At 46.7% G+C, this 20,542-nt stretch overlaps 1 protein-coding gene across 14 annotated transcripts in view; it reads right to left on the bottom strand.

Annotated features, from left to right (window-relative positions):
- SORCS2 (sortilin related VPS10 domain containing receptor 2) overlaps window positions 1-20,542 on the bottom strand; it is a 572,554-nt gene that overhangs the window by 536,499 nt on the left and 15,513 nt on the right. For 13 of the 14 annotated variants that reach the window (XM_035325094.1, XM_035325097.1, XM_035325100.1 and 10 more), the window contains exon 1: window positions 10,278-10,784. The exons of the other annotated variant lie outside the window; for it this stretch is intronic. In XM_035325094.1, the coding sequence (XP_035180985.1) occupies window positions 10,278-10,766 (489 nt within the window). In that variant the 5' untranslated portion in view covers window positions 10,767-10,784. Of the gene's footprint in view, window positions 1-10,277; window positions 10,785-20,542 lie in introns of those variants that run through there. 14 annotated transcript variants of the gene reach the window in all.

Below are 20,542 nucleotides of genomic sequence, written 5' to 3'. Positions count from 1 at the left end.
GGATGGAAGGAAGGAAGGAAGGAAGGAAGGAAGGAAGGAAGGAAGGAAGGAAGGAAGGAAGGAAGGAAGGAAGGAAGGAAGGAAGGAAGGAAGGAAGGAAGGAAGGAAGGAAGGTGTTGTTAATGGCCCTCAGTGCTGCACAGTAGCCCTTGCGAGACGCTGCATGCAGAAGACCATATGTATTTCATTAGGAACTGAAAATGTGTTTGCTGAGCTGCATCTTGCCGAGGTGTCCGATTCAGCCAAGATGCAGGGGAATGCATTCCTTCTACGTCTTCCTTTGCAGGAGCTGGTGAGAGCCAACAGTTTGGGCAGTGAATCACAACTGGGCTTCACAGACCTACAGAAATGCTGTACAGCTGGTGTGCAACATGCCTTCTTGCTTCTCTTCTTTACAGTTGTTTTAGAGTTTAATAACAATAGCTGAGACCCAAGAGAAACTTAAAACATTGATAATGGGCCACTTGCTCAAAAATACTGGGCACTTTTGCTCCATCTACACATCACCCTCCCTCCTGCATGTGCTCAGCAGCACCTCAGTGGCTGTCACATACAAGAGAGGGAAAAATAACTCTGGATTCTCTCATGTTTGCTTTTCCTACCAGGCTGGGAAACCTCAAGAACAGGACCGGGTCTCAGCTGGCTCTGTCGGTATTGGTCTCCCTCCCTTTGCTTTGGGGAAGCAAAGCTCAGAACCAGCAGCAGGAACAGCTTCCCAATTCTCTACCCTCTGCTCCGACTCAGCCGAGAACAACCAGGAGTTCAGTGCCACTCCTCCATGGTCCATCACTGCTGTGCAGGACACAGCTCCCACTCTGGAGCCACTGTATTCCCAACGTCCAAGTTTTCCATAGTCTCTGTTCTTTTTTTTCTCACTCGGGGCAAAGAACATGTTTTAAGACCCCTCTCAAGACAGCTGAGATCTCTGAATATGCTATCCATTATGTGGTTGGATAACGGGCAGGGACACATGGGAAACCACTGATTAAAAGACAAACAAACTAACAAAATAAGAAATTTCCCTCTAAATCAAAACCTGCAACTCTGGTGAAATCCTAGTGCCCATGGGAGGGGATCTGGTTCTGGGAGAGGAAAGCTTTTTAGTCCGTGTGCCTGCTTGCTTCTTAGCTCTAACCACATGAATACGACAATACCCAAGACCCCGGAGTCCCGTACATACCAATTAAACTTGTGTGGTTTACAAGACTAAAATGAGAGCGGGTCAGAAGGAATGATGTTCATGTAGCCTACCCGCAAATCAAGATGTGGCAGCCAAATCTAATTTTAACCCTACTAACCTCAACAGTACCCCATAAAGCGCTGAGAAAGAACAGAGTGGGATCACTCTAAAAACCAGCTGGGAACTTGGAGACACCGACACCAATCTGCTGTGGCTGGGGATGCCGGGGTTCTGTTAAGACCCATCAAGATTAGGCTCAGTGTCAGGGCAGGGTAAGTGCGCACCATGTCCCGATGGGTCCCCGTTGCTCCATGAACGAACCCGATGGGTGATGGTATCTCTGTGCACCAAGGAACCAGCCTGTCGCTGTGTTTGGTTTAGTCCGTTTCATTGCTGGTTTGGTGCCCCCCCCCCCCCCAAGAAAAAGAGCTGCCTGTACAAAAGGGTTCAGGAGTTCCCCCAGGGTTAGTTTCTTCCCTCCACCTGTGCTAGTGCTGATGCCTACTTATGCTGAACACCCAACACAATACCTAAGAGCACAAAAGGAAGAACCAAGAACACAATATTCTGTTTTCCATAACTGTAAGATTTAACAAGTACTGCTGCAGATTTAGATGCCTTAGACTCCCAGGCAGTTTCAATCCTCTGAAAAGAGAAAGTTACAAGGTATTTTCCAGTAGCAAACACGGGAAAAATATCTTATTGAACTTAGACCCAGGAGGATTTTATGGCAACCTACCATCCCTTGATACAATTGTGTTTCCAATGAAGAAACAACTATTTCTTCAGATTCAGTCACATTTAACATTGTGAAACGCTGCCCAGAGCTCAAAGAGTGATTCCAACACACTCCTGTCACCCCCCAGCTCCAGCCCCTTGGGCATCTGCCTTGCAGTGACAGCTGCTTTTGGAGGCAGGCATGGAAATACATTAACCATAACAAGGTTGTTCTTCAACACCCAAGAAAAGCAACATTTCTCCAGCGTGGTTCAGTTAGGGATGCTAGACAAGGCACCACTTCAATTTCCAGGTGGCACAGCTCGATTCTCAGCTAGCACTGGCGTTATTTGCTGGTATCACAGAAGCACCTAAATGCAACCAACTCGGAGCAGAGCCCTGGTGCAGCACAGCTCGCTCGTGCGTGTGCTGGGGGAAGACTGCTCTTTCCCTTGGGGCAGTGACAGTCTGGGAGCAGAGAAGAGACAGCAACAGCAATAAAAAATGTGTTTTCACAGACTGCAGCTTGCCATCTGCTAAAAGTGAACGTGCTGGCCAGTTAACAGGGGCTCACTGCTCAGAAGGAACGAGGACGCATCCTGGTAGCTGGAGCTTGCAAATACGCTGCTGCCACACCACTTCCTGATGAGCTTCCAAGAACCATGGAAGAGAGAAATTTAATGAAGCAAATGGGGAAAGGCTAAACATTAATTACAACTACTCCATCTACTAGCACAAACTTTTAACAATGTTACTGCAGAGAAACCACAGCAATTAGATTTTGTCTAATGACCACATTGTTCGAGTGGTTTTATGACTTACCACTTAAAAACAAACAAAAACCTGCTTACTGTCCTACCATTTTCTTTTTAGAACACACAGATAATCACAAGGACATTAGAGAGACTAGAGGGAAACCAGGAATGAACAAATCATCCCTGTGTGCATGTACCTTTCTAAAAATGTGCCTGTCAAACACGCGGCAGGTAAATACAGCTACATGGAGACACTGTCCTATTCAGATGGCGCAATTAAAGAGCTAGCAGAAGTGAGTTGGAAAGACAGAAAATTTAAAAGGCTGAAATAGAAGTTATTCGGGAAATAATAACTAGGGTACAGAAGCTGAAAGGTACAAACAGTGAGAGAGAAGCAGAGTTATTTCAGGATACTGGTAAATGGGGGGAGGGAACCAGTTAAATACAGGTTAAATTGCACTGGAAATGTTTGCAGTCACACAGTCTGAAGTCTACTCAATGGTCTGACCACCGAAGTGCCTGAGCCCAGGCATTTAAATTAAACTGGACTATGCATTAAAAGGTGCCCTGATCAAAACAAACACCAGAACAAGCAGGACCGAGGAGTGCTTTTTCTTCTCCAGCCCCTAGACTGTACTGCAAAGTGGCCAAAGCAGCCAAGAAACCACAGGTGTGATCTTCTGTCGTCGTGCTTCTTTTAGGTGTTCCGGTGGCAACCATTGCTTTCATATCAAAGTGCCTGGCTTATGAAGGACAGCAATCCTCGATCCCAGGGAAGTACCATCATTCTACATCACAGGCAGGAAACTGAGGCACAAATTAACCTATGTGCCACATAGTTTCAGAGGAAACTGGTGAAGAGTAAAGTTCCTCGGTCCTCCTATCAGCTTCATTTTAACCCAAACGCCATTCATGGGCACCTCGTGTTCTACCTCCGGCCAAACCTCACAGTTCCCCTGACGTATCCCCGTAATAGGGCAGCTGGGCTCACCAAATGTCACCACGGGCTGCCCGTCCTGCAAGACCACAGTGCCAGAGCATACCTCCTCTTTGCACACCAGCTTCACCCAGGGCTGACAAAATCCAGTAGGATCCATAATCGTGGCATTTCTCTGCTTGCCCAAGTCAGCAAGTTCAGCAGAAGTGGCGCTGCATAGGCACAACACAGCATGAGGGGCATGGAACAACTCCCTTGGAAACACAGCGTCTCGGAGGGGAAATTTCAGGCCTTGCTCCAAACCCTGCTTATCGATGAGTATTCCGCGTCATTTGAAAAAAAAATACCTAGCTGCAGGAGCAGCCCTTGGACTAAACCAGGCCTTTGTGTGATCTCTGTCAATGAACATCCTTTAAGCACACAGTTCTGTTTCTCAAGGACAGACGTAGGTAAAACTGCAACCACAAACTCTTCAGAGCTGCGACTGCATTTTCGCACTGGGGCCGAGCAATGCCTGCCACGCCGGAGCCTTAGTCCGTAACTGAAACCCTAACAGCCGTGCTGCCATAAGGAAGGAAGGAAGGAAGTGCAGCAGACATAAACACCGGGTATTTGGGTTAGGGATAACTAACCAAATTCTGTGCTTCACCTAAGTCAGTCAAGTCACCTAGGCCCCTCTAAAGTAAGCAGAGAGAGATAGGTACGTGTTCTCCTGGGACAACTCATCCCAGCTTCTCAAGGGTGTACATTACAATTATCACCAGCGAGATCAATCCAGGGACCATCTCTGTCTCCTTCCCACTGCAGAAGTCCAAGCTTCTATGTGAAGGCTGAGGTTGGGCATGACAAAGGATCCCATCCATTACTTCTTTCAAGCATTCTTGTCATCAGGGATTTAAGTTATTATTACTGGGGCAAGGGCCTGGGGATGGGAATGTTTGGTAAAGAATGTGAGGCTATGAGAATAAAAATGCCAAAGGAATGTTGCAGATCATCAAGTTTCATCCTGAGCTACTGCAAGCAGCCATATATTGCAGACTACTTTCAATCTACACTTTCAGCTTTTGTATACTTGAATTTCTGCTTCCAGGAATGAGAAGGATCCCACCTGCATTGTGCTGCAGATTGTCTCACCTTATGCCAACACCCTTTGGTCTTAATTGACAGAACCACAATTTTATTTGGGCATATGAAGGGCTTGGCATAAAACACCTCCACAGTCTGGGCAGTTTCATGCTTTTAACTCGTAAATGTGTACATACCTGCAATATGAAGTTCCCCCTGTGATACGTGACCCTGCTATCAAACGCAAACACATATTTAACGATTGTTATTCAGCCAGATTTGGCTCATCGTGCACTCGTAACGTATCATCAGCATCAGAAATACGATTTCAATCTTGTGTGTGCCTGTGGTGTTTATTGCTAAATTTCCCTCCTAGATTCAAACTCTCGGAGCACCTCCCAACATCGGCACAGCAGTACCTGCTCACGGTAAGGCTGCTTGTAGCTTGCTCCTGTGCAAACCGGGTAACACCAGTTAAACCAGCAAAACCAGCTAAAACCAGGAAGGACTGCAGGTGTGGAGGGGTGCTCACAGCGGAGGACTCTGAGGCATGTTTAAAACAAGAAGTTTGTAATTAAATTATGTATCAGTTCTTGGTGTCTACCCAGGGGACAAGAGGTGCTCCCTCTTTTCATCAGGTGGAATTTGCTGAAATGTGAGAGAGCTCAGCAGGCAGCGACATGAGTAGCAGGCTGTAGGGCTGGAAGAGGGGGAAAATGGAGGCTGAGAGAAACAAATAAATGAAGCAAGCCACAAAATTCACATCATGATGAAATACATGTTAAACTCCTCAGTTACTTCAGTCGGCTTAAAATCAGTTTGCTTTCAGTGAGGGATTCTGCTCTTCCATTCAAATATGATTACTGGGCTTGGTTTCTGTGCTTTTTATCATGCCATCATCTCAAGGAATTTAAAAAAAAAAAAAAAAAAAATCCTCCCTATGGGAAATCTGCCTTCCACTTGACAATATATCTGCCATTTATCAAAGGTCTGAGCCATCAGGATTTTTGACTTCATGCTCCTTTTACTTCCTTAAAAGTAGCCTCACTACTCTTGGGAAACAGCACCAAAACCTTGCCACAGATGGGCTTTTGCCCAGTTTGGGTAGATAATTACATTTACCGTTGCAGACAGTGCGATGGTAATATTGAAGTCAATGGTTTTTATAGATCCCCTCAGCACAATTTATTGCAAACTGAACAAAACAGGAAAGCAATTAAATAAAATATCTTCCAGAAGAATACATTTAGTGATCACTGAACGCTACAAATGATATACAGTGAAACTGTATTGCAAAGAATAGTATTTTTTTAAATTACAGAAATACTTGATGCCTGGGCACCAAATCCAAAACAGACCAGCTGAAGTTTGCATGTAGCAGTTTCTGTGGATGTGCAATAAATCTTCCCCTCTGGTGAGCTGCTGCTAAATATTGAGTCTTGAAAAGATTGTGAGCATTTTTATGTTTATTTCCCACAACAAAGAGCTACTCATTTAGGAGGGATCATGACATCAACTTACTGGACAAATAAGTGCCTGCATGGGACTTAATATTGTGACAGCAAACAAAACGAGGAAATGCTGGCACCATACAGCTGCAGCCTCAGAACTAATTGGCCAACGTCCTGCCCACAACACTTTAGCAGTCTGCACAGAGCGTGCAGAGCATCCTAGGAACCAAAATCAACTGTGAATATGAGTCCCATTCTTCCCCTATTTCTGTTTTGGCTTTGATTTTTTTAAAAAACTCAACTGGCATTAATGTGAAATGGGAATTCTCCAGGAGGGTCAAAAAAAATACAGTTTTGCAAAGAAAGTTGTTTTCCTAGCACAAAACCAAAAAAGCTTCTGGGATGACCGTAAGTAAGGTCTCCTAAAGAAAATGCTAAAGGTTTTATCTGTCAAGAGCCTATGTTCCCTAAATCCAAACGCGCAGTGTACTTTGGGTAAATCCAGGAGCACCCATATTCAACTTAACGCAGTAAGAGGCTGCTCTGTAAGCGTGCACAGCTCCCCGTTACTCACCAGCTCAGAGACATCGGTCACAAGCCCTGACCAGAGCAAGTGTGTGCCGCACCACCCACCTGCCACGTCTTCAGTTTATGATTATTGAGGACTGGAAAGGAAATCAGTTCCAGTTGCATGAACCTTTGTTTGAAAGTAATAGTGCACAGCAGATTCCTGCGGACGCAGGGGACAGAGAACGGCAGCGCTAATTGTAGGAACTCACCAACCAGATACACCCTTGGTGATAAAGGACTGGGTCTGCAAGCGGCAGTTTTAACTATGCAGCCCACTGTCAAGAAAGGTCAGGGAGAGGCTTCCCGTGTATGAAATCTATAAATAATTTATCATCAGACTGCAAAATAAAAGCAATGAGGACAGAAAACAGGAAGCAATTAGCATAGCTCCCCACACAGCTCTCTGGTGGCAAAGCCAGGGAGCACACCGCGATCTTCCCAGTTATTCAGGCTTGCTTTGCCATCAGTTCAACCATGTACTCTGCTGTGCTATCAAACCCAGCAATTTCCCTAATTCACAAAACGAGCGGCATTATGAGAGGACATCAGACTTCTACGCTACAGAAAAGAAGGGGGAGGAGAGAGGAACAATTTAATTTATAGCCTCCCTCGTTTCTTTCAAGACATCTCGTGCAACCAAAAATCACATGCTCCTGTTACAGAGGCGCAGGAGAATTTACAAGACGTAAATACCTTTTTAAAAGCTGCATGTGCACATCAGCCTAACCCCTGCCCCCCTCGAAGTCACTTCTTTGCCCTCGATCCACACTTGAGGGGCTCCCGAGGAACTATTTGTGCAGGTGATCATCCCCCAAAGAAGCAGCTGCCCCTCAGCTTTTACGGTTATTTGTCTCCCCATCACGGAGCTCAGAGGAATAATCCCCCTGCATATTTCTTCTTCATTTATTTCACTAGGCGAGGTGTTTAAAAGGATATACGGTCATCTGGAGCTCATCACTGTCAAATTTCCAGCCACGCAGCTGTAAAGGGTAAAGGAACTAGTTTAGCTCAATGGTTTACAAAGTGCTGAGTACCTCCAATGAGGTGCCAAATGTCTGCGGTGACACCTGAAGATTGCTTAGTGCCTCACGAGGTTCATGGGGCCTGATCCAGCCCTCGGTTATGAGCGACGGTCCTTCCATCGACAGCAGCACGCCTGGGACAGAACAGCACTTCACGTTTCAAGCCTGTACCTCTGCGGCAAGGGAAGCTCTCCTAGGCTTGAGACTTAGAGGATAAGGTGCCAGGCTCAAGAAGTGCTGGATGTTAGCATCGCTACCTCCAAACACCCAACCCAGAGCGAAATAAACAAACATTCAAAACTACCTTAAATTTGTTTTGGATCAGGTATTTATTTTCAAACATTTTAATCTCGCATACACAGAGGCAGCAGGATTCCCTCCAAACCCCGTAAGCCCATCCTGCTTCCACTGGGTTTCATTCACTTCTGCTTTCTTTCCAAGGAGGAAAAAAGAAATCTCTTTTACAAATCATTTTTCTCGGAAGCCTTTGTTAAAATCAGCTCTTCTGCTGGAAACGTGCAATAAAACAAAGCTAACAAGAAAAGGAGGCACAAAAAGAACTGCTGACAGCCAGCCTTTAAAACACCCAGTGCAAAAAGTCTGCCTGCTCTGCCTGGGCTAGGACAGCAAACCCTTTCATTCCCAGGTCACTCCTTCAAACCCAGTCTTGCTTGGCAGTAATCACCTGACAGCAGGCACGGCAAGCAGCAGACTTTTCAAGTAACTCTGCAAAAGCATTTCTTATTGAATGTGTAAATACCGTAGAGAGTATCTGCAGGCATTCAGGACGAGACTGCCACCCGGCAATGCTGAATTAGTAGGTAGCAAACAAGCAAACAAAAAAGAACTAAGAAGTTGCATCAAAGACCACACTTCTTTCACTTCTTCTGACAGGTGCCATTTATCTTTGCTCTCGAACAGACTGCTTCATACTACGCTAGCAAGTGAACTGTAGCATACTGTGAAAAAATCATAACGTTTTAGCAACACAAGCCTTCGCTGCAGCATCTGATATTAAATCTTTGCAGAGAGCTGAGGAGAGACCACCAGCCATAAACGTGGATTAGCAAAGCTCTACTGTATTCATTTCAGAGTGCCGAGCACTTTGCATGAAAGCGGTATCTTGCCTTTTATGTCAAAAAATGAACTTCTGCCAACTCTTTAATACTGAATTCTTCAAGGAGGCAATCCTAGCAGCCAGCAAGCGCCGTCCACAGACAAGGAACGGCAGCAGCCTACCGGGGAGGAACGACAGAGTCACAACAGCTGATGCCGTTGATTTGCAACGTGTTCTGTGAAAAGAAGATGGCCATCCTCTTACCCTTCCTTCCCGAGCAAATGAGAAACCGCCTCTGAAAGCGTCAAGCTTTGTGATGTTGCCTCCACCTCTGGCACATGAAAACGCCTGATAACACAAGAGCAGCCGGCGTGCTCCAGGGAAGCGCTACATCCCCACCCGCCGAGCCGCAGCCGCCACACATCCCGAGTGAATCCCCAGCAAAACAGGTGGAAAACAGGACCCGGCACCCCACGGGAAGCATGACAGCTCGCGTATTTACAAGCACGACAACACAAGCGCTCTGAACTGAGCCAAGTTTAAGTAAACTTGATGCTAAACTCACCAAGTTCAAGCAGGGTAGGAGCCCAGCTGAACCGCAGTAAAAACACCCGAAGGTTTTCCCGAAACGCTAAAATCCTCTAGGGGAAAGTTGATCTCGAGCCTTCCTACCATTTCCCTGCCTGGGAAGTTATGCAGGCAGCGCAAGGTGCCGGGTATCGTCTGCCCAGGACGCACACGGGTACGAGATCCTGTCTGCGTGCGGGAGAAACCACAAGCAGCAAAGCCCCGAGATCGCCCGTGCAAACACGCAGCCATCGGGTCGGTACACGAGGAGGCGAGGGGTGGAGGAAAACAAAACCGGGCTAAAAGCGGAGCGGGGCTCGCCACGAAACTTTGGGGCCAGAAGTGCTGAAAGTGAAGAGCCGCGGGACGCTGGGAGCGCTGATGCTGCAGGGCGAGCCCCGCTCCGGGCGCTGGGGTCTCAGGCATCGCCGGGGCTGCGACACAAGCGGGGGGATGCCGGGGGGCGAGGAGGAGGGAGCTGATCTGGGAGAAGCCCCCGGGGAGCGGCAGGCTTGGGGCTGGAGGAAGGCAGCATCCCGTGGGTGTCCCGAGGGGATGAAGGAGCCGAGGGGGCGACGCGAGTTAACCATGAAGACCATGGAGAAGGAGATCCCTGCAGGGGTCCCCTCCCCGTGGAGGGCAGCGCTTCTCCTTCAGCCGGGGGTGCGCGCCTCACCGCTCCGGGACCGAGCCCTCCTCCTCCTCGTCCTCCTCGTCCTGGCCGTCAGTCACCCTCCTCCCCGCAGCACCCTGCCCCTCCGCTTTCCAAACTTTCCAAACTTTCGGGAAGCGGCACCTCGCCGCCCGTCGGGACGCTGCTCGCCCGCGGGGACCCCACCGGGCACCGGGCACGGAGCACGGGGCGAGACGAGCCCTGCGGAGCGCTGACACCCCCGGCGGCCGGCACAGAGCCCCCCTCCCCAGCTCCCCCTCGCCTTCTCCCCCCCGGCACTCACGCTGCTGTTCTCTCCCGTCCAGTGCACCATCGCCTGGTTGTGAGCCGCGTCCCCTTTGAGCACGAAGGAGGTGCTGAGCAGGGCCACCCGCTCCCGGCCCCCAGCCGGGGGGGATGCTCTCCCGGCGCGGCCGCCCCCCGACGCCTCCCCGGCCGTGCTCCGCCGCCCCCCGGCCGTGCTCCGCGCCCCCCGGCCGGCCGCTGCGGGACCGGGGGGGCCGCAGGGCTCGGCGCAGCGCAGAGCGGCGGCGGAGCCCAGCAGCAGCAGCAGCAGCAGCAGCGGAGGAGGAGGCAGGCGGGAGGCCACGGCGGTGGCGGTGGCTGCGAGGGACACGCGTGGCCCGCCGTGCGCCATGGTGGCTCTCCGGAGTGGCAGTGACAGGCGGGGAGGTGGCGGCGAGGGAGACACCGCCGCGGAGGGCGGGGGCTGGGGAGGGTCGGAGCCGGAGCCGGAGCGGGGCTGAGCGCCCGGCCGGGGCGGCGCCGCCATCTGCTGGCCCGCAGCGAAACGCCGGCACGGGGGGAGAGCCCGGGGCGGCCCCGCCGGGACCAGGGGAGGCGCGGGGGGGGCACGGGGCGACCCCAGGGGCGGCTGCGCTGCGGGTCACGACTGGGGGCGCGTACAGGGACGGCCAGAGGGTCAGACAATGGGTCACCCACCGGGTCACCCACCGGGTCACTCACTGGGTCACCCACAGTACTACACGCTGGGTCACACTCTGGACCACCCACCGGGTCACTGACCAGGTCACCCACTGGGTCACCCACTGGGGTCATGCCCCAGGTCACCTGCAGCACTACACGCTGGGCCACCCACCAGGTCACCTCCATGGCCACACATTGGGTCACCCACAGGGCCACCCAGCAAGTTACCCACGCGGTCACGCTCCGGGTCACCCACGGTGCTACACACTGGGTCACCCACCAGGTCACCCACAGGACCACCCGCCAGGTCGCACTCCGGGTCACCCGCAGTGCTACACATTGGGTCACACTCTGGGTCACCGACCAGGTCACCCACTGGGTCACTCACCGGGTCACCCATCAGGTCACACTCGGGGACAGCGACCAGGTCACCCACCGGACCGCAGCCACACAGCCGCCCGTACCCCGGCGGGGACACCGCGCTCCGGCAGCCCCGCTGCCTCACCGGCTGCCTGGGGGTTTTCCCGTGGCGCTGCAGGGAAAGACAGGGCCAGAGCGCCCCCAGCCCTCCTCACGCAGCCCCTCCGTGCAGATGTGCTACCTGCTGACCGTGGAGCAGGCAAGCCTGGCCTCTCGCAGCACAGAGTTTGTCTATGAGTCCCTGGAAGGTGCAGTGGAAAAGCCAGAAGTTGCAAAATTACAATTTTTGTGATTAAGATAAGGAGTGCTTCAGTGGAGAGCAGGAGCACATCCTTTCTTCTGCCCCGCAGATCGTAACAGGCAGCAGGCTCATCACTGGCTTCTCCCAGAGATGCTCACTCATCCGGTACTGCCTGCTTCAGGGACATGGGACTTGCAACCTGTGGCCAGTCCACGGAAGCCTCCAGAAATATGATCTGCAGCTTTGGTCGCAGCTAAGGGCAATGCCCGGGTCCATGTGGTGCGGCACAACTCGAAATAGGCAGGCAGAAGCAGATTTAGGCATCACACATCGATGCTCTCCCTGCTCCTCTGCAATGTGAGGCTTAACTGTGAACAAATCCGTGCCAGGGAAGCTCTCTGGTGCTGTGACAAGGGACGTAGTGGAATAGTTGGCAAATTCAGGCTGGTAGGGACCTCTGGAGGGTCCGACCTGCCGTGCAGCCCAGCGCCAGCTCTGATGCTGGATCCAGCTTCAGGGCAAGGTGGGGCTGATCCGAATGTCACAGCCCAGGTCTGAAAGGCCAGCGAGGGAAGTAACGATGGCAGCTTCAGGTAGGCGTGTCAGACGGCACGTAACAGAAGAGGTCAGGGCTGGGCAAAACCAAGGTGAGGGAAGTTAGTAGAACAGTTTTGATTGTAATCTTCCTTCACCCTAATGACCTACAAAATTAGGATTACAAAGGCATTTCTAGGAGGATGAGTAGAAAAAATAGTATCCACTGTTATAACTATACCATTTACAGGGCTGGGATTTTTACCACAATGACCCAGAGTAACTGGGTCATCCCGAATTCCTGTAAAAATACAACTCCCTGTGAGCTGAACATCTGCAGTGCTAGCACACCTGTGGTAACCTGGCCTGTTATTACGGCAGTGGCACAAACTAGAAGGCAGCTTCAAATTCAGGATGACTTACATTTTTTTTTTTATTAAAAATCCCATGTGCTTTTTTCCACTGCTCTGAAAAAGCCCTCTTTCATAGTCCCAAGCACAGCCCCCCAGCCTCAAAGCAGCCCACCACCTCCTCCTCAGTCCTCCACCACTGATTCTGAGTTAGGGGAATAAAGAGCCTGCGCTTGGGGACCTCAGCAGCAGTGCTGCTGACCCTGCCACCAGGCCACGGGCAGACCCACGTCACCAGAAGCTGCTGCTGGGGCCCTTCAGGGGGCTGCCTATTAAATTCATTCCTCAAGCACTTTGTCTCTTGCATATAAAGATTGATCTTAAAAAAATAGAAATAAAAATCTTGATTTCTGGAGACAACACTGGAGCAGCAGGGAAGAGAAGAGATGCTAAAAAAGAGATGCATCCTTAAAAGCCCTGTGTGGCTATAGGAAGCCGTGTAATGGAAGTTAAAGACAAGTGTGAGATGAGAACGACCCTTGCATGCAGTTAGTTTCCTCATGTTATCTTATTCCTCTAGACCACCAACCTTTGTAAGAGGAGAAACACCTGGCTTCAGTGGGCAGAAAGTCAGTTTTCCAGAAAAACTCCCTTGGCTCTTGCAAACAGGTATCAGTGACAGGAGGTGGTAAAACATGTGTTTGAATTTTTACTGTGTGGACGTGTTATTTAGGGGTGCAGCAATTAGGCGGTGATCCAGCAGCTCCCAGAAAACGCACAAGTGACAATGGGAAGACATCCCTGCTGGGCACCACTTGCATATTGACCGTCACCTTCCATCTTTTGCACCTCAACCTCTGAAGGGAACAAGGGAAAAAATATAACCCTGAATTCTTCAGGAAACACTGACCAACCACAGTCATATCAACCAACATGAGGGGTGATTTCTCAGTTATTGAGTAATTTTCCTTCTGGCATGATGGCCATCCGGCATTCCCAGACATCCGTGAAATTGTGAGGATTACTCAACATTTGTATAATAACCTAACCATACTCTGAATAGAAGGAAAGGCCTGAGTCCCTACAGATTTAAACTTGCAGACAAGAACCAGTGCTTCAGCTGAATGCCGCATTCAGATGAAGTTGGGCAGCGCTGTGCTTGCCCATTTTGCATTCACCTCAGTGTTGGACAGATAGGGCTCCCAGTGAGCAGCAGGGAAGAGAGGGGATAACATCATCCAGGTTCCCTAGGGGCCAGCTCCTTACACCTGGCAGGAACTGACATTTCCAAAATGAAACTGAAAAACAACACCCAAAAGCAATCAGTTGCTCTAGAACTAATGATGCCTGGTTTCCTCCAGCTTTGCATGTCATGGATAACCGCAAGGTCTGCAGATGTTTTCCCACTGGCAGAATCTCTTTCCCATTAATCTCAGAGGATCCTAACGAATCTACCAATGAAGTCCTCCTTGTCTGCCACAAGATTTTCCCCTCACAGTACTTGCTATTTATTTCTGTGACCTCCCCCATTTGCCAATTTAGTTGGAATTGTCTTACAGGTTGAGAAGATGCTGACCGAGGTGGATGGAGAGAAAGTGAGCGGCTGATTGCTCCCTGACAACACAAAACATGTTATGAAGATATTTGCACCATCTGTGTCTATGCAGCACGTTCTCAGGCACAGAGAACTTCAGCCGCTAGGTAAAAGGCTTTGACCCAGCCACTTCAATGGCTTTTGAAGCCATTTTTACAGCAGCCAGATTAATGTTTACAGAACCTTCTAATCTAATAAATAATGCATATTTAATATATCCGTAATTGGCAATGATACAGTGCTGTAACTCTAGGCTAGGGATATGGCAGCAACAATACCAGTTGCCCTATATCACTGCTGTGTGCGCTTGATGACAGTACAGCTCAAAACATGAATATCAGCCAGACTGGGAGAGAAGGCTGAGATCTTTCAGCAAAACTGAAAAAGAAGTTTCTCCCATGAATTTCTTTCAAAGTCCCATAGCTAAATCACCTCTTCCCATTTATTCTTTTGGTCCAGGTTTAAGGATTCCTAAAACAAAAAGGCTTTCCTAAATTTCTGCCACCTTTTATCTCTCTCATAAACTCTGGCCCAGCAAACACACTCAGACACACAAGAAGAAAAACAGCCTAGTGTCAGACACCTCTGAGCTCCTCTAGTCCCAGAATGGAAATAGAAAAAGCTTGAAAAAGAGTTAGTGCCTTGTAAATCCAAGACAAGTTTCTTCCTGTTAATGGCAGAATTATTACTGCTATACTAATAAAGTCTACTCACATTTTTATTGACTGTCAGATCAGATTAAGATTAAGAAGGCTTCAGTTACCACTTGATTTTTAGCAGGTTCGTTTCTGATCAGACACTGAGTATTACAGAAAGTCACAGTCTGCTTGGGCAGAAACCAAGATGCAATGCTAATATTCCTCTGGTTATCGGATGCAAGAAGAACTCTTGGAAATAAAAATATCGCTAAGTTTGTTATATATTTCATGCTCACAGGCTTCTTAGCACAGTAGAGCAAGATGACCACAGAGGCACAACGCTGTAGAAAATCACAAAGGAATCACCCATGCAAGCATGCTCCTTATGGATCGTTTACCTATTTAAAGGTCGATTTAAATTAATGTATCAAGATACGCTCAGGACACTTTATTCTATAGATGAGATACAAACTGATTGCCATTTACATTGTGTTTATGTTAATACCATCGTTCAGTGCACAGTGACCTGCAGGGTTTCCGACAAACCGCTCACGCATGAGAGCACCGTCATCGCACACAGGTCATGTCAAACAGCCTGCTTGCTCCCACCACACTGCCAGCTAACGAATTAATAAACAGCCAAGCTTTATTGCCTTGTAACCCAATTAACAAAAAACAAATGCTTTCTTCTCTACTACACATAAATCGTCATGCATAATGCCATTCCCTAACTGCCCTTATGCCAAACAGCAGTTTTTATTCGGCATGGCCTCTCAGGATCCAAAATAATTTGTTTGTATTGTTATAATCACATAAATAAATAAATAGAATAGAATGGCGCTCTTTTTACGGTCAATAAGTCTAGGTGTCTTTCCTAGCACTTTTCTCAGCAATGGCTCCATTTGACAGAGTGTAAAACCCAAGCTGCTGTCAGGCTGATTTGTTCGTGTTGGCTCATTGCTGTGTTGCCATCAGCCGCTAGCTCAGATGCCCACAGAACAAAACCTAATTAATAGCAAGAAATACTTGTCACTAGAAAATAATAATAATAACATTACTTCTGTGGGCAGTTCTGAAGTTAAAGAAAAAAAAAAATGAAAGTGAGTGGCTGCATTTGTTCTGTGAGGATCTGACTAAGCTATGAAGTACACTCCCAATTATCCTATTCACATTTGAATGATAGAAACCAAAGAATTTCAATATAATGTGTTATCTCTGATTGTTGCTGAGTGCTGTGTTCAAGTGTGAGTGTGCTGACATATGCACGTGAGAAAAAACTTGGAAGAGCTGCATGGGATTTGGGGGAAAGCTAACTAGCTTTTCACTTCAGCAGCATTAAGCTGGCAGCCAGCGTGCATGCTGACAAATGGACGCAACCAGCCGCCTTCATAAGGGCTGGTAGCCCATCAACAAGAAGTCACTGAGGCAGAAGAGGAACCTAATTCTTTGAGCATCTTCAGCTCTCACCTAATTCAATGAAAGTAACTGGTATTTAACATGAGCAGCTCAGCACCTCGCAGGAGGTGCTGAGGAGGTACCCCTAGTAAGTACGTAAAAAATGTCCACCTTAATTGGCTCTAGCTCATAAACTGAAGTTGTCAAAATCCTATCACTTACAAAACAGACTAAGAATGAACACAAGCTGCCTTGAGCCCCTAAAAAATTATATTTCATTAGTTGTTGTTTTTATTTAAAAAAAAAAAAAAAAAAAACAAGAGAGAAAGAAAAACACAACCAAACCTGTATCAATTTGTTATGCCACAGAACCTGAAGTAGTGGTTTAGTCTGAACTGAAAACACATGGTGGAAAGTGCTCTGTGGTACCTATTGTAAGATTATCTGTCTGCAGCCTTCATAATTTCTCACTGACAATTAATGAGAGGTCTGAAAACACGAGAGAGCTGAATTCATTGTCTATACCTTAAGAGCTCGCAACAGAACAAGCAGAGCTTTTTTTTTCATGTGGCTAGCTAGACTGTGGGAATTTTCTCACTGAATAGCTCTGTAATCATTGTGCTCTTTCATTCCCAAAATTTCATGAAGCTAATTTGAGAAAACATGGAAAGCTGGAAAAAAAAAAGGGGGGGGGGGGGGGGGTTAAGTAAGAAAACTGTGCTGTGACGGAGGTAATGCTCAGGTTTACAGCCAGCTTCATATACATACAGAGACGCAGTTTTGTCTTGAAAGTACAGTTAATGCCTTACCGACCACTTACATGCTCTTCTAATCTACAGGATTTTTACCCGTGTCAACTGCTGATATGGTTGCATTTCTGAGAAAATGATATCAGAAAAAGGAATAAACATTAAACTCAATCGAACCAATCCATTCTGCATCAGTCTTGTGGTCTTTGGCAAAGGACCCCGAAGACACCGCAGTACTAACAGGAGATCTGCCCAGCCCCTAACTGTTCCGTGCCCTGGCCTAGCACGATCCTCTCGGGCTCTTCGTGGAAATGGGAGTAGGCTCCAACTCATGGGTAAGAGGCTTTGACCCTCAGAGCAAATCCCAAATGTTGTAAGCAATCAGGCTTCAGTTGGTGTGGGACTGGGTGCTGACCGCACGCCTGCTGGACGCGGGGAAGGCTTTTGCTCTAAGTTTTCCAGGCAGGTTGCTAATTTTTGTCTCGTGTCTGAGGTCTCGAGATGGTAGCAGTGGCTGATTCAAAGCCAAACCAGCGAGAACGAGAGGTTTTCGTGTAAGACATTTTCAGCTAGAACATCACAGAAGTCCACGCTACTTTCAATCCATGAAATAAATTCACTTATAGCAGTAACAACCTTCAGGAGCAGCTGGTTTAAATAATGCCCACAAAAGTACGTTCATTTTGTTTAGGTGGTACTTTTTCCTGAGATGGGCTATTCTTTTCTTTTTTTTTTTCCTCATTTGGTTGTGTTCTACATTTGTGTGGTCTAGAGGAATGGATAAAGATGGATCTTTTATTTTCCCAATGAAAAAGCAAGTTACTGGAAGCAATGTAGCACTGCAGAAACGTGTACTGTTAGATGCCAGAGACCCGGACTATCACACATTATGGAGAAGACCATTTTCCAAAAAAGCCATATGGGTAACAGTAAAAATTAAAGTAAAAGAAACATAAAAGACAACTGGCGCCTCTCCTACAAGCTATTTTTCCTGAAAAATGGAACAGCTGAAGGCAGATGTTTTGCATAAGCAAAAGGCTGGGGGGGCTTTGGAATCATGAGCTGGAGAAATACAAAGAGTTTCACATTTTCCAAGGCTCCCCTTATCAAATCAATTTCTATATTTAAACGTTGCTTTCCTTTAAATCACTCTTGTTCTGCTTTTGAGCTTGTAAAACAAAACATGTATATATATCTCATAACATCTTAAAATCTTGTTTTATGCATCAAGCAAGAGTCCATACACCGAGACAGCATAGCAGTTTTCCCAAAGAATAGGGAGTACTGCCCTATGAATACAGGATAACCTAACTCGATAAAAACAAACGAGTGCATAAACACCACGCTGTTTTGAACAGTCCTATACGTATGACACTGTCAGTACCTCTAATCACATGTAATGAAAATATATATATATATATATATATATATATATATATATATATATAAAGGCATTTCTCTACCCTTTTTTCTTTCCAGTGCAGTAGTTTCTCTCCAATCCCAAAGAACTGCAGCCTCGCCTGAAGGTCCCTTTGATGCAGTTTTGCAATAGCTGAATCTGTAAAGATGCAGGTAGGCATTTGCAATGCACTTGGCTCCCAACTTGCACAAAGATCAATGGGGAGCTATAAGAGCTCAAATGCTTCAGAAAATGAATTTGCCTTTTGAAATCTGGCCCAAGTGGCTGTTTCAATTTTCACTGGGATTATCAGAAAGCAGGGATGTCTGGGAAACGTGTATGTTTTTCCATATGCCTGCTATATGATTCACCTGAAAACTGTGAATAAGCACTGTGTGAGAGGTAAATAAGAGCAAATGTGTGTCTATGGGAAACAATACATAAAGCTTTCTGCTTATACAGCAGCTGACAGACTTGCAAGATTTTTCTTAGAACTCCAGCTGCTGGAATCAGGAGACTGCATAAAAATCTCAGTGTTGGCATGTAGAGTTCGTTAGTCTTCGTGTTTTCAAAGATAGAAAACACAGAGCAAATAAATCCTCTAGAAACAGGGAATCGGAAGTCAAAGAAGGTGGAGTTGAGAATTTCTCTTGAATGTTACAGTCTTTAAGACAATCTTGTGATTTTTCAACCTTACAGATTTCTCTGGCAGTGCTAAGACAAAAGGATCTTGCGTGGTTTTCTCAACATCTTCTTCCTTCTCCTGCCTGACTAAACTCGAAAAAGCTTTTGGTGGTCGCTGCATTACAGGGTCGGAGCTGATTTCTTCTGATTTTGAAATGATACCATGGAAATAATTTTTAAGAAAATAATAAAAAGAGACCTTAACTGTTTTTTGTTTTGTTTTGTTTTTCATCTTTAGCTGGTAATACCGTACCCTGATCTACAGAAGATTGGACCAGAAATCTGGGGAATATGGAGAATTAAAAACAAACATTTGACAAAACAACTCTGCTTAGGGGTCATGAAGAGCATACTAAATCTGAATTACATAAATAGTAAACATTGACAAAGAAACAGATAATTACCTTTATATATATTTTAGTGGCCAAACTCCTACTTCACTCTAATTTCATGTATGATTCAGAGTCTAGTCCCAAGAAATGCAGTACATTTATCCACCAAATTATTTATATGGAACTAAAAAAGAAAAACAAAAAAGTCCAATCAAATAGAATGATCACATCTTTTCTCCCAAGAAAACTTGCTCAGGAAAAATACAGTAAGGCCACAGATTTGCTTCTGCTGTTACGAAGTTTCTGCAATTTTAGTCTGCTGTAATCATCTAAATTCATCCATCAATAAACATAACTACAGTCACTCTTATTCAAGGAAAGTCATTAAAAATACCTGAGTGGTAAAGCAGAGATAGCAGTCTCTGACAAACAAACATTCCTTCCATAGCTGCTTTTATAAGGACTAAAACACCTACACCATACTATCAAAAATTACTTTTCCCCATGAATTTTAAAGCAGTTTCATGTGACAAAAATAATCACCTTTTGTGCCTATAGTGCAGTGTTTATGTGTTTTCCCTTGTTCAGCTCTCAACCCAGGAATAAATCATTGTTCCTGCAATTTTCCAGCAGTGCTCTTGTAGTTTTAGCCTGCATGGAACTGCATCGCAGGGCACAAATCTTCTGTTTCGGGAAGAAAAAATAAAAGACTTCTCATGGGGTCTCTGTTTTCAGCAGAAAAAAATATTAGTGAAGATACTCAGTTGTAGCTGGCTTGATGCAGATTTTTTCTGATCTTTAATTTATTTGTACCAATCTATCTTCAAAGCACCTTCATTTTCTCGGTCCTCCGCTCTAGCAGTATTAGTAGCTATTCCTAGGGATATGAGAATTACTGTGAATCAGATGCATATTTCACCTTTTTTTTTAATACTGGTTCGCTGAGTCACTCCCCATCTCCAAAAACATGGGCTAACTCTTTGTGAATCTCTGCAACATGGCACGTGGCCCCTGGACTTCATTAGTTCGATCAGTCACTGGTTCCTACAGCAGCATTTGATACACTGCTCATCTCTGTAGGGTTATAAATTATGGAAAATATGTTGAATACATTACTGACTTTGCAGTGACAAAGAAGAGCAATAAAGGAAGGTGCTCCGCCAAGGCTCACAAATCAGCAGGGACCTTACGTGGACATTTAACTTAAATCATGCAAGTGGAGCCACAGACTTCACTAGGAATCTTCCTTTGCATCCCTTGAAACAAAATATTTTTGTGAATTTTT

The sequence above is a fragment of the Oxyura jamaicensis genome, chromosome 4, assembly GCF_011077185.1.
Source record: "Oxyura jamaicensis isolate SHBP4307 breed ruddy duck chromosome 4, BPBGC_Ojam_1.0, whole genome shotgun sequence".
Classification (NCBI taxonomy): domain Eukaryota; kingdom Metazoa; phylum Chordata; class Aves; order Anseriformes; family Anatidae; genus Oxyura; species Oxyura jamaicensis.
This window is presented reverse-complemented; position numbering and strand designations above follow the sequence as displayed.